Source organism: Cinclus cinclus, chromosome 1, assembly GCF_963662255.1.
Source record: "Cinclus cinclus chromosome 1, bCinCin1.1, whole genome shotgun sequence".
NCBI lineage: Eukaryota > Metazoa > Chordata > Aves > Passeriformes > Cinclidae > Cinclus > Cinclus cinclus.
The window spans coordinates 45,495,321-45,515,658 of NC_085046.1; the positions used below are offsets into that span (position 1 = coordinate 45,495,321).

Sequence of the window (20,338 nt, forward strand, 5' to 3'; positions counted from 1 at the left end):
AGTGTCAGCTGGAATGTGTATATACTATGCATCACTTTGGGATCATTATAAATCCTCTTTGCTTGTGTTCAGGATATTGGCAGTCAGATCCTCTGGCCTAGGATGAATGGCCACAGCTGAAGCCCTGAACTTTGATCCTTTTTGTAGTATGCAAGGAGCAATGACCAGACCACCAAGCTAGTAAATTCAGAGTTCTTTCTGAATGTGCTTCCTGCACTGGGTTAGGGAAGTAATGTAAAACTTGCCTTTTACTAAGCATACATTGTTTGAAGAACTGCTTAAGGAATTTTCAAATGGTTTTTCCATTTGTCAGACCTGATTTCTGAGGTTCTTTTCTCACAGTTGCCCCAAATCTGCTTTGCTAAAAGAGCTACACTCAGCAGCAAGTAGAATTTTCCAAAATAGGGTGTGAACTGGAGAAGCCTGTGTTCCCTACGCAGTGAAAAGTTTCAGGGGCAAATTGCAATGTTGAGGCCAAAGGAAAACATACTTGCTTGTTTCAAGTCAGGACAGGAACTTGTCTTCCCATGTGCGGGAATATAGTTTATGTGCATCACTTCACTGGTCACTTTTTTATCATATCAGGAAAGCATTTCCCATGTATCATTGAAGGGTTCGTAGGCTCCTGAGGGTGTTGTTAATCCCAGTTTATTTTTTAATTTTACTTCATTGATGCCTCCGTCCACATCAGGCTTTTGTAGTGAGGCATTTGATTACCATTGAAGGCAGTTAAAGCTTTCTCTGCTAACATCTTCCTAAACTCTGTAATTTTATGAAGTTTTTCTGATTTCCAGTTTATCCCACTGCAGTTTTCATTGCCTGATTTCACGTGGTGCTCAGGCTCTGGCGATTACGTAATGTACATTTTATGAAAATTATCTGATGTCAGATGGGAAGCTTAGATTACAGGAAATCATTAACATGCAAAAAAACCCTTGAGGTCCAAAATAACTTTAATTAGAAGCTTATTTCAAAGAACTACCAACTGCCTCTCATTTAATCTTTGCATTAGCTCAAAAAATACATTGTGGCTTAGAAGTGTGATGTAAATATATTCATATCCTGAATATATTTTTTCATAACAAAACTGTAAAACAACGGTAGCTAGACTTGTGCTTAAAAGTAGCACTTTCTGGCTAAGGGACATTCTTCTTGAGATACAAGCTGCTGAAACTATGTAGAGTACACTAAGTGATTCCATCTGATATGCAGAAAACACTGTGGTTTATATTTTCACTTTATAAATGTGTCACTGGCAAGGCCAAGTGGCTGCAATAAGCTGTTTTGAAATGGACATTTCTGGTTGAGTATTTGGAGGACTGCATTTCTTGAAGTGAAACATAAAACCTCCATTCACTAGACACACATTAAAAACAAATTGGTGAAGGAAATAAGTTGACCTATAAAAAGCTGGGAAATAAGAGTTCATGCACAATTTCATTTTCTTTAATTATGTTTTATGTGTAATAGTTTGGATAACTGGAGTTTGATCCACTAATACATGCTAGTTAAAATCCAAATTTGAAAATTAGTGAGTAGGAATAATGCAAGTATGACAAACAAAGTGGTGTGTATATTAAGAAGTGCTACTGTGCTTATAAAAGCCAAAAGAGTGATTGCTGATTCAGTCTCGTGCCTCTGTTTCTTTAGGCAGTACAGTTCAGTACTGCAGTGTGCTTGGAGATCATTGGACTGCTCTAGAGAGCTTGTCATATTATGTCATGTCATATTCAACTGTGTCACTACTGTTAAAATAGGAGAGATTTTAACAATGTTATTTGCATGTGATTAGGGATTATACATGCTAAAGATGAATTCTTCCATGTTTGGCAGGACATGTAGCTTCATATATATTGCAGGAAGTACTGTAGTGCTACAAAGGGCTGTTTTTCTCTTCATCACTTTCATGATGTTATGGAATTGGTAAGAGTAAGATTGATATTTATAATATAGAGAAGAACAGAAGCTATTACTATTTGTTATTTAAGTAGTAACCTCAATGTTTGTAATGGCTTTTACTTTTTCCTGTTATTTGAATTGTCATATATCTACTAGATTATCACTTTATATCAATTGCATCTGCTATAGTTTTCATCAGAACGGTAGAACTTAACAACTGTATCTTTTAGACAAGATTAAACCCTAAAGATTATGGTCAGCAGTTGTCCAAGAGACAGTTTTTTCACTAACATCAGTATAACCAGAAGTACCTGAAATTTAATTCTATTACAAAATAAATAAGACTTCTGTGGTAGTAAAGGCATTAACTTTGCAAATAAATGTCTTTTACTTTTGATCTTATATCAAGCAATGTTTAGAACTATTCAAAATGAAATAGCAACATGGTAAAAAATTTAAATGTCACTGTTATTTTTTTCTGTTATTTCTTAATTAAAAAAATATTTTATTTGCAGTTTTAATTTTTCATTCTTGTTTTTATTTTTTCCTTTTTTTTTCATGACTTTATACCTTTCTGTGGAAGAAAAGATGAAAACCAGGATGCCTTAAAAAGCCCCAAAATACAAGTGTGTTCTACTACTGTGCCCTTTAAAATTAAATAACCACTTGCTATCTGTAATTGATTTGTCTTCAGGTTTCAGGTGCCAGGGAGCTCCTCTGAAGTTAGACATTGGAAATACCGCTGTCAGACAGTTGCAGATTTCCTCTGTAGCACACTATTGATGATAGGATAATTCATAGGAGACTTTGAAAGGGGATTTGAAGATTCTCTAGACCCAGACTTGCCTCAGTGGTTGCCTTCTTCATAAAACTGTAAATTAGAAGTGGAACTGAACAGTTAGCTAATGTGAAGTGTTGAGAGGGTCTGCAGTGTGCCTGACGCTGAATGTGAACATATGTGATTTTGAGGTAACAGAGCATATGTGACCACAGCATGACTGTGGTCACAGACACCTAGTTATGAAGCACTGTTTTCTTGCATGTCAAACAAAAATGCCACAAGTTTTCTGTAGTAGCCAAATAACTATACTTTTAAATAACCATACCCAAGAGATTGTGGTGGCAACCAGTGGGCTAGCACCTTTTGCTAGATATTGGTGTTTGTACTAGTTTCTAAGGAACCTTTTACTGGTTAATCATTATTTTATACAGCTGGCTCACTTGTACTCTTTCTAGAGTGCATCAGCAGTGTGATAATAATGTCAGCAACTGTTGGGAAGTGGAAGCTGGGTATCATTTAACGTTGATAGTATACAGTACAAAGCTCAATTTTCCCTGCTGGTTCCTAGTCTTTTATGATCAGGAGCATGTGATAGGACTAAATCCTGTGAAATTTCACAGCTTAGAGGAACAGAAATATAGTGTAGATGCCTTGGAGTAGTTCAGAGATAAAAGACAGAATGACTTCTTTGAATGATATGAAGGATTCTTCTCTTGACATAATTTAGTCCAATCCCACTTTCTGAGCAGGTTAGGCTAGAAGTTGCTCAGGATTGTGTTCTGTTTTATTTTCTGCCTGTCTATGGGAGAAGGATTTACAACCTTTCTAGAAAATGGGCTGAAGTGTTTGATGACCTTCACAGTAAAAAACCAAACTAAAACACCAACAACAAAAACCAACAACAAAAATCCCAACAAAAACCCCTCCAACCTCTGTTCAGATAGAATTTCATGTAATACAGCTCGTTACTGTTTACTTTAGTCCTGTAAGTGGATTCCACAGAGAAGAGTCTGTCTTGCTCTTGTCTTTCCACTAGAGACTGAAAGATTTAACTTTGCCTCAACCAAATGAACCACATGAGCTGCACTTTTGAAAGTCCCTCTTATCACATGGTTGTTATTTGCAGCAGGGTTTGTGATACATGTTATGAATTATATACAGAATCTAGGAAAAAAGGATGGTAGATCTTAATTTATTAAAAAATGGGAAAATCTGAAAAAGGAGGAGGAAGGAGGGACTTTGCTGCTTTATATTTTTTTTTTTTCCTGTTTTTACCCTAAGCTAAATTTTTATTGTGTATTTCTATCACAAGGATGAGTAATAAAACATATTTTCTGGCCTTTTACACTGCTATTTATTTTTAAGTAGTTAAAGTTTCTGTGAAGAATCACAGTGAAGATGAACAATGTTTTGCACTGTATGTTTGTTGCTTTTCAAATATTGACTATATCTTTGACTTTTGTTACCTTTATTGAACTGTTAAGAAAGAAGTTTTAGTCTATTTTTGCTTTGCTTCACCTTCCTATGTTAGAAAACTTATTGAAGGATTGAGGGTGGAACTTAGTGAACAGAGAGTTTATTTGGGTCATTCACACATATACAGAATCTTTCCTGAGACAAAAAGGGAGTATTTTAATCGAGGTGAATAGACATTTTGAATTACATTTGGATAGATAATAGACATTTGAATATTTCATTTAGTGTTTGCAAGGTAAGAGCTTATCTATGAATTCAGGAGAGATACATCTATCAGCTTCAGAAAGTGTTAATCTTAATGGTATAGCTCTCTGTGAATGCCTAATAAACAGAGTTTGTAAAAACTGTTGCCCTTGCATGTGAAGTGCAAACTGCATAATCAGCTTCAGATCTCAGAAATCTTCCCAATGAGATTTAGGATTTAGATTGGTGTACTTGAGGCATTACAAGCTATGTCTTATGCATGAGGCTTGAAGTAGTTTACTCCAAGCTTAATTTTTTTTATTTGATTTTTTTTTAGACTTGCTGGTAATATAGAGTTGGATTTTGTTTTTTCTTTCCTTGAAGACAGAAAATGTGAACACAAAACATGGAAGGCATGGCCATTGTATTATTTTCACAGCAATACATGTTTGTAGGACTTTCTGTTATGTTCCTTAAGTAGACTTGAAAGAATAGAATTGGTTATTTCAAACCACAGTTGTTATGACTATTTGTAAGGTTTGGAAGCATTTAGGAACCTGAATAATTTGGTGTTTTGGGAATACTGAAATGTTTCTTTAAACTGAAATTGTAATTGTTAAATCCTTAGGAATTTTGTTTTATAATAAAATACCTTGCTGCTGCTTTTAATTTTTTTTTATTGTATTCTGAATGTTCTTTCCCCCACAGTCTAGTTTTTTATTTTAGAAAGTCAGCTTTTATTGAAGTTGGAATATTTAGTGTTTTTCCTCATAGTAAACACTCCCATAAATGAAAATTTACTTTTGTTAGGATTACTTATGAGTACAATTTTAATTTACTCATGGTTTTAGTATTAAAACTACACAAGTAACATTGCTTTGTTTCCTTTGTATTTCTTTCTGTTGCTTCCCTTAGGTCGAGATTTGATCTGCATACAGTCCATGGATGGGATGCTCATGTTTTTTGAACAAGAAAGTTATGCTTTTGGCCGGTTTTTACCTGGTTTTCTTCTGCCTGGTCCCTTGGCTTACAGCTCTCGCACAGACTCTTTCATTACAGTGTCTTCTTGTCAGCAGGTTGAGAGTTACAAGTATGTGTTTATGTTCAGTAATTATAGTATACTTCGGTGGTATAATTTACTAGGTAAACACATTGAAAGTAATCTTGTTTAATTTTTAATGCCTTTACTGGACTATCCAGAAGCAAGTAGCTGCAGGAAGGATGTTATATTTTGCTGAGTGATTACTGTCTCAGTACAGTCATAGAAGAAAGTGTGCTGTGAGTCCTGAGGACTTTATGGTCCTATTTTATTTTTATAAGGGTAGTAAGTGTACTAGTTTATCAAGGGTCTGTTGCTCCCATGTGCCATGTTTTTTCCTTGCTTCAGTTTAGTCTAGTGTGTGCTTTCAGCATGGGAACATTGATGAAACTGTTGTGAGCTATTTTAGTTTGTGACCGTATTAAGTTCATGGGTTCGACATTTAGAAAAATAGAGCAATATGGAAAGTAAAGACTGCACAAGACATTTCCACTTCCTCCAAGCACAGGGACTATGTATTGTTAGGCTTACTAGATATGAATCTAATATAGGAAAGAGAATGTGAAAGATTTTGAAAGACAGATAAGGGAACATCTGTGTTTACTTTAAAGGAGCAGCTTGAATCCATGGGGCTCTCTGAAGCATCCATGTTGGGAGTTTTTCAAGTATCCATCTGTTTAGAATCAGGTGGATGCTTGAGCAGTGGGACATTGAGGTGGATGTCTGCTGTGAAGCCTTTCTCAAACAAGATGGTTCTATGTTGCTGACCCTTGTTCTTACAGGGTTATTGAATCTCTCTACCTAGCAGTAAATTGGGGTGAGGTGCTGTTTGGGACAGAGCTGCTACCTATGATGACAAAAATCCTCACCCCCTAAAATGAATGTAAAAGTGGCAGAGCTGTCAGGCTTACAGAGCAGTAGTTGTTCACAGTTCTAACCAGCAGCCAAAGATGAGTAATGGTGATACTGGAGCCAGTATTTCTCTAAGATCTTCATCCTGGATAGGACAGAATGCATGTCCTGAAATTCAAAGGCACTGTAAAATTTTTGGAAGTGACTAATATGAAAAGGTTAGGATTCAGAGGAATCTCATGAGGATGAAGGAATGGGCAAATACGTTAAGGATTTTTGTTTCAGAGGTAAAAATACATATTAAAGAATATATATATAATAAATAAAATACCCATTACATAATACATATTACATAAAATACATATTAAAGAAAATAAGAATGCCCCTTTTTATAAATAATGCCCTGGGAATCTAATCCAGGGAATGTTAGTCAAACATGATGCTTTGTCACACTACCCTGTTCTGTCACCTGTAGTTCTCAAGCAATATTCTTTTTATTCTGCTGCTTAAGATTAATCAGATTATAGATATCATGTATTGTTTTCTCAAAACTGAACAAATTATATGTGTTGGAAGTAAAAGTAATTTAATAGAAAATTCATAATTTTCCTAAGAATTAAAATTAAAATTATAATAAAATATTAGAATAAAATTATAATATAATATAATATATTAATGTTGTCAAGGAATAAAGAAACATTTTTTCCTTTAACAACTCATATGTTTAAATTATGTTCCAATTCTTGACCTTTACAAAAAAAGTCACCACAATTATTCATCAGTTTATTGCTAATTCAAAAGTGTGCTATCCTTACTGTAGGGATATAGTTTTAAAGGAATTTTTCACTTGGCACTCTAGTGTAAAATGTCAAGACACTAATGGAACTAATCTCTAGTGTGTCTGAAATATTAGAACATTAGAACAGAATTAAGTAATTCTTTTAAAGTGAAGGAGACAGATATGCTAAGGAAAGAAGAGCTTGTTTTTATGGTGTTTCATAAAAAATGCAACAGTTCTATCTAGTGTTTTTAGCAGAACAAGTTGTCAAACTTCAAATTATTCATATTCTTATAGCACTTACAGACCAATGGCTTAATTTGGAAGCCATTTTTACTGTGTTGATTCTGAATTCTTTCAAGATCTAAAAGCAGAATACCTCATATGCATGATATGATAGCTGAATTGGTCATCTGTAGCTTCATGTTTTTTTCATTAAAGACTATATGCAGGTAGCTGGTACTTAAATATCAGTATGTATTGCTGTTTGATGTGAGCTTGATTTGAAACCTCCATATCAGGTCTCTGATTAGTTAATTATTGTTAAGGTGCTTTCCAAGACTATCAGTAAAATATGACAAAGAGAAAATTTCATTAAGTCAGGATCCTTCTGTCTCCCTTCCAACTCATCTTATTCAGTGATTCTGGGCATCTGCAACTTCTCTTATAAATGTGTTAAGCTGAAAAAAGTAAGTCAATTCATTGATACAGAGGACAGTTAAAGACATCCTAGTTGTACTAAAAACAGCACTCTCAGTATTAACTAGGTCATAGCAGTCACCTTAAGCAATTAGATTTCTTACTCCAAGTTTACTTTTGTAAGTAAAACAATTTTAGAAACTAAAATCCTTCAGTAGCAAGCGGAATAATTACTGCATAGTTAGGGTTGAAAAGGACCTCTGGAGATCATCTAGTGCAAGCCTCCTGCCCAAGACAGGGTCACCTTGAACAGGTGACACAGGAATATCCAGGTAAGCTGTGACTGTCTCCAGGGAGGGAGTCTCCATGACTCCCCAGTCAGCCTGTTCCACTGCTCTGCCTCCCTCAGTGTAAAGAAGATTTTTGTCATGTTGAGGTTGAATTTCTTGTGTTTTAATATATGGTCATTATGCCTTGTCCTTTTGCTGCACCACAGTACATGCATGAAATGTGATGAATATTGTCATAATTTTAAATCTCCAACTTTGACAATGAAGACAAGTATGTACTGCTATTTTAGATTGAATTGGAATGTTCAGAATTGCATTGATTTAAGTTTTGGAGCTGATGGCACTCCATGACTTCAAGAATTAAATACTGTCTTTTTGGATAAGTTTGTTGGGTCTTATTCTTTTGTTTATTTCACTTATGTAGAAACCTTCAGTATTCCACGGATTATCTATGTGCATACACAGGAAATGTGATAGATCAGTGAGATATGATACCATCACAAATTCAGGAAACTTACAGAAGAATCAATGAGGGCACAGTTTGAACACTGAGGATTGCAAAGGTGTAAAGAGGACCGATCGATGTGCAGAGCTTTTATGGCAGTTGACATAGCTTGTTCAAACATCTGAATTGCCAGTTTTTCTTAGTATCATTTTTTGGCAGTTAAAATAATAAAACTGCCACAAACCTTCCAAGTTTTGCTAAATGTGCCACCTACTGATTCCAGGTTGTGGTCTCTTAGATTGGAACCAGTTAGTTTACTTAATGGAGGTGCTTGCAAGCTGCACTATTAGAGCAGATTGTAATTCTGAATGGTTTAGGAAGTTTTTAAAAAGCTTAATAAGAGCAAACAATTGTAATTTTTTATTAGAATTCCAATTTCACAATAATTTATTTTTTCTGTCTTTGTGATCTGTACTTCTACCTACTAATCTTTAGACTGTTTAATTTAACTCCACATAAAATCTGAATAGAAATACTTGTTTTAATTTCTACCTTTACCCTTAGCTGCTATCCTACACTAATACTAGTCTCAACATCTTTGCTGATGGTAGACATGTTGCAGTAGGCTTTCTAACAATCCTTTTAGACTGTGGTTTTACTGTGTATGTATACTCATGATAATTATATTTTATTTTTTACTTAATGTAGAGGTATAAACTACAAAAATATAATTTCTAAAAAATATTTTTAAACTGCCTGTAACAGATACCAAGTGCTGGCATTTGCAACAGATGCTGATGAAAGACAAGACACAGTACAGCAAAATCTCAGTGCTGGAAAAAGACTTGTGGTAAAACCCATTTATTTTACATACCTTGTATGAGCACCATGCACATATTGAAATGACTGATGCTAAGTAACAAATGGAAACATTGTCTGCTGACAAAGGACCTGATCCAATTGCTGCTAAAGGCAATGGAAAGACTCCAGTAGACTTCCATTAAGGTTTCTTTGGGCCTCATTTGTTTAAGCCCTTAAAACTTGCTGTTGTTCTAATGAGAAAAGAAAAACAACTGCAGTGGAAATAACTGTTTCCATGGTAATCTTTGTAATACAGAACCTACACTGTAGTAAAATAGATAAATAGGTACACCTGAATTGTTGCTTATGTTTTTAAATGAAGTCTGATTGTGATTTTGCATTGTAGAAAATTAATCTCATTCTCCTTGGGGCATCCTTTGTACTTAGAGAAAAATTCACAGTGAAATGTTTCCCTAAATAGTGTCCTGGACTCTTTTTGTCAAAAACCCGTGGATTCAATAGCCTTCTGGAGGTCCCTATCACTAATTTGTTTAATATTTGAGCTGCCTCTTCTTAAAATGAAGGTAATTTAATTCTTTGTGGTCCTGCAGTGGAGTTGCTTGTTTGCTAAACATACTGCATATATAAAATACTAGATCCATTATATTTCAGGTACAACACTGGGAGAGCATCTTCCTTCCACTGGCTAATTGTAGAAGTTTTCAAATATGCATAAGCTGAATCCTACATATAGAAGTAGGAGAAGACAATTTATAAATAAAAAATGTGGAGACTTTATCAGATATACTGCAAAAGAAACAGTTCTTTAAAATTAAAATGTGAAACATGCCTGGAAACAAATGTAATAAGATGGGTTTTTCCCTTTAACTTTTAAAATGGCACTTCCAGTTTCATATATCAGATATGCCAATATATTTGCTGACACATTTTATGCTCTTTAAACAAAATAATTGATGCTGTTCATATAGGAAGTGCTGACAGTTGAACTTTAATATATTTTTGCTTCAAAATCCTGAATTTCTGTTCAACCAGCTTGGCAGATGTCAAAAGCATTTTTTGCATGTGTGTTTAGTTGAAATTTCTCAGAGGAGCTGAAGAAATAAACCAATGAAATATGTCAATAAGCAGTAGTATTGTTTAAAGACAGGTGAGGCAGGATTTCTAAGTAGTTGTTTGTTATATCAATGTGTGTAATTGGAGAAGTAAACAAACTATGACATACCACGAGCATTCTCCAGATTAAAGGGTGTATATGAGTGACTGCAAGCATAAATATTGGCTTACACGCCTAAAACATGTCTGTAGTTTTCCATTTACATATATTGGTAGAATAAATTGTCACATTTTGCTTTCTGTCCTTGTTCTTAATAATCAAGGACATGTACAGAGGCAGGTGAAAATTATTCTAATTATCTGTTCTTGCATTCATCAGTTAAAGTATACAGCATCTCCATTTTGAATAGGATGTGTATTTTAAATTCTAAGTGTACTTAACTGCATAGCCAACAATTCATTACTATTTTAAAAAGAATATGTTTTTGCTGCTTGTCACATTAAGGAAAGTTACTGACTACCCTCAAAATAAGAGAATAATTCTTATCCAGAAAAAGACCTTTTCTATCTATGTTAATGATATGTAATTTGATTAGTTCTGAGCCTTCTCTAATTCTTATCTTTAATGTGCAGTTCTCATTTGATTTCTGGAGCATGCTTTTTCCTTTGAAGGTGGACTGGATTTTAAACATCGGAGAGCAAGCACTGGATATACACGTTTTCTCATTTAATCAGGGAGTTTCTTCTGTTTTTGTGCTTGGTGAGAGAAACTTCTTTTGCCTAAAGGATAATGGACAAATACGATTCATGAAAAAGCTCGATTACAGTCCAAGTTGCTTCATTCCTTACTGTTCAGGTTTGTAAAAGGAATATTTAACTTTAGCTTGGTTACCACTGAATAAACATATTTTTGTGAATAAGCAGGTTGGATGGGGCATTGTGCAACCTGGTATAGTGGAAGGTGTCCCTGCCCATGGTGTTTAGGTTAGCTATTAGAAAGAAATTCTTTACTGTGAGGGTTGTGTGACACTGGAACAGGTTGCCCCAACACTGGTAGTGTTGAAAGCCAGACTGGATAAGGCTTTGAGTGACTGGGTCTAATGGGAGGTGTTCCTGCCCACGTTAGTGGGGATTGGGACTAGATGATCTTTAAGGTCCCTTCTAACCCAAGCCATTCTATGATGCTGTGAGTCTATGATCTGTAGAATCATAGAATTTGGAACTCTCTTTTTGAACTAGTCAGGTTTATTTTAAAATGTTACTTTTTGTGAAGTGTCATAATTTTTAGAATCAAAATATTTTCTTACTGTCAAATTGAGATACTTGTCTGGTGCCCAGGCAATCAAAGCAACAAACACAGAAGAATGACAGTCTTTGGAAGAGTAAACTAGTGTTTGAGGACCTTTTGATTTATGACCTTTTGATATTTACAGATTCTTAAAAATATCAAAGTGTATTGTTACTACATTGGTGGAAACAAGTTGGTTAGATACTTGGTTAGAATTACAGACTCTTAATACCTATTCTTTTTTAATGTTTCCAAAACTATCTGGTAAGTTTTTGATAGTATGTATCCTTTTGAACTTAAAATATAATTTTAATCTTTAGAAATTTGATCTTGGCAATTTTCACATTTTAGACTTTCTGATTTGAATTATACCATAAAAACACCCAATAAATGTATACACATTTAATTTGTTATTCACAAGTTAGTGAATAGTGTAAGTAGCAGGTATTTAATCAATGTGTATTTTGTCATATCTTTCCTGGCGTGCCAACATGGCCATTATGAGTCTTTCTCATGTTTTAAATTACCAAATACGGTTGGCCGGAACCTTATAAAGCTGTGGCATGTATTGTGTAATATGCAATTGAAATTGGTATCCATAATTAATCACATATGTCCTTGGTTAGTGTCAATGTAGCTTTCCTAACTTTTGATACTTTATAATAAATTAATTTATAACACCTAATGGCTTATAAATAAAAGAAAACATAACTATGTAAGCCTCAAAGAAAAGTACTGGCTTTTGAAAAACCCTTCATCCTGAAATTGTTTTTTTATCTTTGAACAGTGCGAGAAGGAGCAATAAACACTTTAATTGCAAACCACAGTAAAATATTGAATGTTTATCAAGATGTTACATTGAAATGGGCCACTCAACTTCCCTGCATTCCTGTATCAGTAAAAGTAGCGAATTTTCAGTAAGTAACTTGTTAAAGTTTACTTTTTACTTAGATTAATCTCTGGTTGTATGATTTGCTTCTATATCCTAACAAACAGTTCTGAGGTATGTAACAAATAGGGTAACTTTTTTTTTTCCTTCGTTTTGTAAAATGTTCATTTCATTAATGACTGTAGTAGAACAATGCTAGAATTGCTCTATTGTGCTTTGGGCTTTTTTTAGTGAAGTTTGAACCTGGAGTCTCATAGCTCCAGCCCAGCAGCTTCTTTTTGAAAATAATGAAAACTGTGTTTTTGCAATCTGGCAAGGTCCTTCCCTGAGACAGGAAGATAAGGAATCTCACTGAAAATCTGTTCTTCATAAAGCACTTAAGAGCATATGCATTCCAGAGATGATTTGTTGGAATGGATTGTTGAATTCCAGTGTTAAATTATGGAAATTAAGGAACTGTTTAAATTGCCGAGGGCTGCACTGCAACAGACCAAAACGTTTTGTAAAAGAAGCATAGGACAGATCAGGGAAAAACTGGTTGGGTGGGGGATTGGTCAAAGAGAACGTAGGACATGTTTATAACTTGTGCTGTGACTGTCACTGATATAAGCATACCCCAGAAAGGTTCAGCTAGTGTTTTTATACAATCAAATTTATGCCTGTACTATGTGCCCCCCAAGAGCTGGTCTGGGTGCCTGTGACCATACAGGGGATACAGTAGGAGTGTCCGTGTCACATAAATCTTCTGATCTTCAGCAGGCCGGTGGCTGCTGGGCCAACATACAGTGGATTGGTAAACATTTGATCATAAGTCAAGCATTTTACCTCCAAACAAATGGAAAGAGAACATCTGACAACTAGCTTTACTGAGTTCTGCAGAGTAATCTGAGGGATGTTTGTGTTTTGTTTGTTACTAATAGATACCTAAATTAAAAAAAAAAATACTAATAATTTAGGGGTTTTTTTAGACTCTGGAGAAAGTTGGGCTGGCTTTCATCCAACAGGTCTTAACAAGTGAAATATAATGAACAGTCTCAATGGGCCACCTAGTTATAACCCAGAAGTTAATTATGCAGGATATGACAGTACAGCTTTTGAAGTATGGAAAAATGTTTGTATTACAAAAATTTGAAAAAAAATTAATGTTTACAATAGCAGATTGTACTAACATTTGGATATACAATTACTTGTTTGGAAACCCATTATACTGAACCATCTGTTTCAGTGAAACATTTATGCAGATTCTGCCTGTTCCCTGTGAACTTCAACACTCAGCACTTTGATAATAGGGAGAAATCTGAAAGCCTAAAATCTGTCCCAGGTCAATTTACTTGTTAGATTCAGAATTCCCACATACCTAAAAATGCGAGGGTTTGACTTGGGATTCTGTTCTTTAGCAGGTAGAGAGATAGTAATCTAGTTATGCAAACCTCTTTGTACAGGTAAACAAAAGAACATCTGTGTACCTACACCCAATGGCCTGAAAGGCAGGGAGAGGTCCTCAGCTGTGTGTTTCTGAGCTATGCTTTTACCTGTCTGTTGGAAAAAAATGTAGTATGCTTGTACTTCCTTCTAGCATAAAGAAAAAAAAGAGCTTAACAGGAAAACTGTAGTAAAACCTGTAGAGATAGTACTTTGGCTTAAACAGGGCATAGGGGTTTGTTTTGGTGTGGTTTTTATTAGTATTTTGAAAGGGAGTTCTTTGTGATTCAGTGTGATAATGATTTTCTCGTACTCAAGAGGGACCTCAGTCTTAGCTGGGGCCTCTGAGCACAGCATTACTGTAGCATAAATAATATTAAGGACTTTAGTAAGCATAAAGTGTTAATCCTACACTGCTGAAAGACTGAAGTGCTTTAAATATGATGTATGACAAGTAATTACTTTCTTCACTTTTATTGCAATAATACTTAATAAGTAAATGGAGCATTCTGAAACAGTTGTCTCTACAATTCATACACCTTCATTTGTATTTTCTCCTTGGTGTAATGTCGGTTACTTCTAATGTGTGACTCTAACTTACTGGATAAGTAAAACACTATTTGAACCTATTCTATGTGAATCACTTGAGGCAGGACTAGTGGTTGCCTCACAAAAGCAGCTTATGATTCCAGTGTATGCTTCTCCTTATTATTTATGAATAGTTTTTTTCCTCTTAAAATAATGTGTAATACAGTATTTCTCTATTGCAACATCAGCATGTAGAAAAATAGAATATTATACTACAACATTTGAGATTAAATTCCAGTACAAACGGCTTGATTTCCATCACATTTGCAGAAACATGGAAGAAAAAATAGAATCAAGGAGAAGTGGTTACTTAGGACAGTTTTAAATGTTTTTGCAGTCTAAAAGTTATGCATTTTTAAGCTGTTAAATTACACTTTTTGGCCTTCTGTTAAACCTCTCTGTCAGGATGGTCAAACTTTGCTATAAAAGCTTGTGATCAGAAACTTGAACTGCAGGCAAAATTTTGAGTGTTTATCTTTTTCTGGAAGTTCAGTTCTAGAAATTGTTAGAGAAGTTTGTCCTTTATTTTGCTGTAAGTTTATATTCTGCTTCTGTTAATGTATATTAGTTACTGTTTCTGACATATTTTTCATGTCAAGAGGACTCCTGCATACTTCACACTGCCTGGATTGCTTCAGAAGTGTAACCACTTACACCAGTGATTTCAGTTAACTTGAACTGCTAAGGTTTCTGTCTCAGGACAAATTTCTTTTCCCATGGATAAGCCAGCGTGAACAGTTAAATTTTTGTGTATCCTGAGTTGTTATCTTTCAAGTTATGGCTGTGTAAACACATTCTCACTAAGCTGAAACTCTTGAAGAAAGTGGTTTAGGTGTTCTGCCTGATTTGATTAAAAACCCTGAAATATCCCTCCACCAAATCCACAAACATCCCCTTCCAAAACTTACTAGAGTGGCTTGAAGAGAAGCTGTCCATATGCTGCAGTTGAAACAGATGAAATCTAGGGAAGTTGCACAAAGGCATGACAAGAATTCCTATTCTGGTCAAAATTTCAGTGTCAAAATAGTAGTTATAAGTAGCAGTATTTGCTTGGTATTCACCATAATTATGTATCTTCATAGAATTGACTTTAAAGTCCATTCCCATTTTTCCTGCCCTTGAATTTCCATTTTTCTGTTTCATGAGAGATCTCTTTTCTAAGACCTTCTTTGTACCTCCACATCTCCTTTGCAAAGGAAGTTTCAAGAGCAGTACCTCTTACACTTACGGGTTTTAAATGCTGTGAATTTGTCACTGATTGATGCTTCTTGAGATATGTTAAGATTTCTCTCCGTCTCTTTCTTTCTCTTCTAACTTTTTATGAGCCCATCAGAAGTAATTTGTTTTCTGTATCCGAATTATTTTGTCTCCATATGCTTGACCATAAAAGGTCCTTCGAGTAGATTATAATACCTAGACAACTACATTTCTATTTATTTGTCACTTGGCAGAGCTGTTTCTAAGAGTACATCTTTTAATGGCTGATTGCTTGCACTGAGTATTAATTATTCTGTCCTGGTTGGCCTGAAACTAGAACATTATGTTAAGGTGCATTCAGTCTGAAGCAAAATAGCTTGTGTTGCCAGCCTCTGGGAAATTTCTCTCACAAACATCTGAAATGCCAGTGTGGATTAAAACACATGAAGTATTATATATACACATATATAGAGCTGGGATGTAGTCTCAGGAAAGGGGTTTCTGTTTTGATTACTACCAAGTTACGAACCTATGTTTTGCCATGGGAAAGCATGAAGCCTTTAAATTTGGGACTTTTTTTCTTCTTCTGAACATTTTAAAAGTTCACTACTCTCCACTTTTTTTCTTGATTTTGTTTGTACACAGTCTTCAAGTTATATCTGATAAGCCTGTGAATGCTAAAAGGTAGCCTGACTTTTAAAGTGAAACAGATTGCAGACTTCCTTAAATACCTCTTTTCTTCAAATTGGTGTTTCATGATGTCTCTAATTTTGGTTAATTTGTAGTTTTAACTATACACCAAGAAATTAAGTCTGGTGGTATCCATATGGCAAAAAATGTTGACTTCACGTGGAATTTATCAGCAGGCACGGTTCTAACCGGAAGCCAACCTCAGAGTTTAGGGGATGTGTTGTGGGAAAGATATTTCTTCCATCTCTATTCTGGGGACTGGGGACTTTTACTACTTTAGGCACCAGTTTATCAGCAAACGTAATGTGTGAATGAAGGATATTTTCCCCTTCAGCCACATTAGAATTTGGTTTAGTAATACCCAAAAGAAAAAAATTTAGAGCCACTGTAGTGAGGTAGAGATTTGTGAGTTTGTGTTTGAGGTAAGTCACCTGTTCTGAATATGGCAAATTGTGATTTAATTTCCCACATTTGTCACCCATTACTTCAAAACTCGTGGCTTTATATAGAGTCAGTTGTGCACACTATTGTCCTGTGAAGGGTTCAGTGATCCTTGTGGGTCCCTTCCAACTCAGCATATTCCGTGATTCTGCAGTACTTGTCTATAGGATGCTTTGCATATGTAGGGCTTCTTGTTTTTAGGAGCTACATCTGGGAATTTGAATACAGTAACTAATTTAGTTTTGTGATCACTTTTATGTACCTCTATGTCTGTGAGCAGGACTGTTCTTCATGGAAGAAAGATTCTTGAAAATAATAAACCACATAATGATGCGTGTGCCTTGTAAAATGTGAAATTGCTTTTATTACCTGGGGTTGACAGGTATGGACAAGTTGATGAAAGTAGCTAGAATATTTGCTTTCACCTTCATTTATTTGACAGATAAATATAATTTTACTTAGTAGCAGAACAGCATGTTTTCTGAAGAGGAATTATGAAGAAGTCTGGAAAGGTATTTATCACCTCCAAGGAGTTAGAATTTCTGAGTTTCTTAAAATATTAAATTTCCAGCACTCAACCTTTTAGCTTGGGTTAAGCTAGTAAATAGATTTTCATTATTTGAGATAGGAAAAAAATTATTACTTTTTAAATAAAAGTAACTGTTGAAAAGTCAGGAAATAAAGTAGACTTTATATGTTCAAGATGACAAGCAGGGTTACTTACCAAGCTTTGTCCACACTTTAGCTCTTCATGAACTTCAAATCTGCCTAGGTTTATTCTGAACAGTGATCCCATAAATATATCATAGGGTCCCACAAAATCACCACTGATTCTGTTTTGCTCAGTTTGCAATCAAAAAGTGATTTCTGTCTGTGAATTGCTTGTACTGCTTCTCCGTATGATCACTGCAGTCTTGACTGTCGGGGTCATGCCTGAGCTCCTAATATTGGTACATGAACCATGAGCCCATTATGACTGTGCCAGATAGTAATATATTAATCTCTAATATATTTGAGCCATCTCTTAAAAAACAGCTACCTGTAGGTTATTGGTGTTAATTTTTGACATATGCAGTTCTGTATTTGATTTTGCTGAATTAGAGACTAAAATTTATTACTTTAAGGTTGCATTGTGTAGGCTGAGATGCAGGAAATGCTGCAGCGTACTGAATCACTGAAAAATTGATTTAAGTTGCTATAGTAGTGTCCAATTTTCTTACTATTTATAAGAGAAAATAAAGTGCATCATTGCAAATAAAATTTGTAATGGTGTTCTTGTATGAGTCTCTCCCCTTGCATAAGTAGTAAAGAAGCAGAGACTATTTGACTAATGAAGGGATTGAAAATTTAATTTTCTATGTAATCATGTAATAAGCATTTGAATATTACATTCTTCCATGTGGTGCTGGTAGCCATGACTACTGCACTTTCGTGTCTCTCATGATATTTCCACTTGTGTTGCAGTTACACAGGTGCATTGCCAAAGAGTGTTTTATAATATTTTAATAGTTTTAAAGACAGTGACTTCTAATTTACTAAATCAATAGTTTCTTGATGTATACTGAGTTATCATTTTACTCCAACTCCACTAAAAATCATTCACTAAATTGAATGCAGAAAAATTCCCAATGCTTTAACTCTGGGTATGAAAGAATATGTGAGGAAGGATTAGGTAGGTTTTATGACACACACCTTACTGTGTGTTACAATACTCTGTTCCTATTCAGTCTCTCCCCATCAGTCTGCAGCTTGACTGCAAGGCTGAGAATTATTGGTGACTGAGACAGAGATTGTACCTACACCACCTCCAATGCACTTGTGGCATAAGCCAAATGATGTGCTACTGTACTTCAGGATTTCCCATCAGCTTGCATTTTGAAGGGGAACACTCTACTGAAAGAGACATTAATTGTATTTATTGCATTTAAAACCAAACCCATCTTTCCTACAACAGCAAACAATAAGTAATTTTACAGTGGAGAGAACCACTTTTTTCCTTTCTGAAAAATGTTTAATACAATGCTCCCTTGGGATTTTCTGATTTATTAGTATTTCATGATATTAGAATGATTGGTAAGAAATGTATGGTTTGTATACTTACTGGTCTAATGAGGTTTAAAGTATCTGTTGTTCACCGGTTTCATAAAACAGAACTTGTGTATATGAGTAATAGCTTGAGCCTGACATAACATGCTTGTAACTTCATGGCACTTTATCGGAATAAAATTATATAAAAAGTCTCTAATTCAGCAACCTATCTCTTTAAAGAAGAGTACATAAACAAGGGTTTAAATTTTTTGTTTTGGCACAGGATTAATTCCCAGATTTGAACTCATATGTACCCCAACAGACTGATGAGTTTAATTTAAATACGATAGGTGAATCAAAAAATTGTAGTTCACAATTCTGGAGCATAGTCATTGGTTGAAAATGTGCTTTTATGAAATTTTAGCTTCCAATACTTTTAAAATAATTTCAAACCTGCAATCAATTTGCAAATGAGAAAGTATTGGCCTGGTTTAAATATGAACTTGAAATTAAAACTTTTTTTCCATCACAGAATTGTAGTATGTTGGGTGGTTGGATGAACATGTTTTATGTAGCTAGGCTCTTCAAACAGTAGAAAGGCAACAGGAATTGAATTTAACTGGAAAAAACATGGAGGAAATATTGTAGTTGAATTAAATATATAAGGTGTAAAAGTGCAACCACATATGTGGTAATAGTGGGTGGAGTCAAAATAAAACTCCCCTCATTGAATTTTTAGCTGTCCAAATGCTTGAAAATGCTTTGTTCTTCATTCCAGCCCATCTGTTACTCCTTATTATAGCTGACATCACCACAGCTACCACAACTGTTAAAGAATCACTGTATAAAAATGGCAAACTTACAAATAAACCCAGCAAAACTTAGCACTTACTACACAGTTTTATGTAAAGAAAACTGCAGGAATCAAACTTTATAGTTTATTGAAAGATTTTCCCTTTCTGTATAGTAGTGCTGTATAACAATATAACAATGCCAGTTATGATGTATGGTATGAGTTGTTCAGTAATATACATGTATATATATAAATTTTTGAGTGTTCTGTAAGAATGTTGCCTGATACGAGAAGTTAAATGCAGAGATTTCTAGAATCTTTCCACTTAAACATAGTTGCATTTTAAAAAATATTTTTTAAGGAAAAAAAAAGAAGATTGCATGTTTTTCTCATCGCTGACTTGCCACTGGATTTTTGAGAGATAGCAGTAGAAAATATGACCCTTTTCAAAGGTCTTTTGAAGAGATAAATTTAATATGTGTATCCTAGCCACAAAATATGAATGTGATTGTATTTCTTTTACTTTATTAAGATTCTGATCCTGAAAAAGACATAGATGTGCCACACACTATGTCCAGCATATACTGGGTTTCAGGCCCGGCTTTTCTAGCAAGCTGGCTTCAAATGGTGTTTACTCTGCGATGCTAAGCACATGCCCGTATTGCCAGTTCTCCTAATTTTATTGCATGCCACTTGCTTGTTTTTTCAAGAAACCTACTTTTTACAGTCATACGATTTTGTGTTT

General features: G+C 34.7%; 1 protein-coding gene across 1 annotated transcript in view; it reads left to right on the forward strand.

Annotated features, from left to right (window-relative positions):
• The window catches only part of BBS9 (Bardet-Biedl syndrome 9), a 194,357-nt gene that overhangs the window by 27,073 nt on the left and 146,946 nt on the right, over nucleotides 1–20,338 (forward strand). Inside the window, exons 6-9 of the mRNA XM_062505631.1 lie at nucleotides 5,255–5,429; nucleotides 9,148–9,232; nucleotides 10,930–11,113; nucleotides 12,333–12,462. Of these exons, the coding sequence (XP_062361615.1) occupies nucleotides 5,255–5,429; nucleotides 9,148–9,232; nucleotides 10,930–11,113; nucleotides 12,333–12,462 (574 nt within the window). The remainder of the gene's footprint in view (nucleotides 1–5,254; nucleotides 5,430–9,147; nucleotides 9,233–10,929; nucleotides 11,114–12,332; nucleotides 12,463–20,338) is intronic.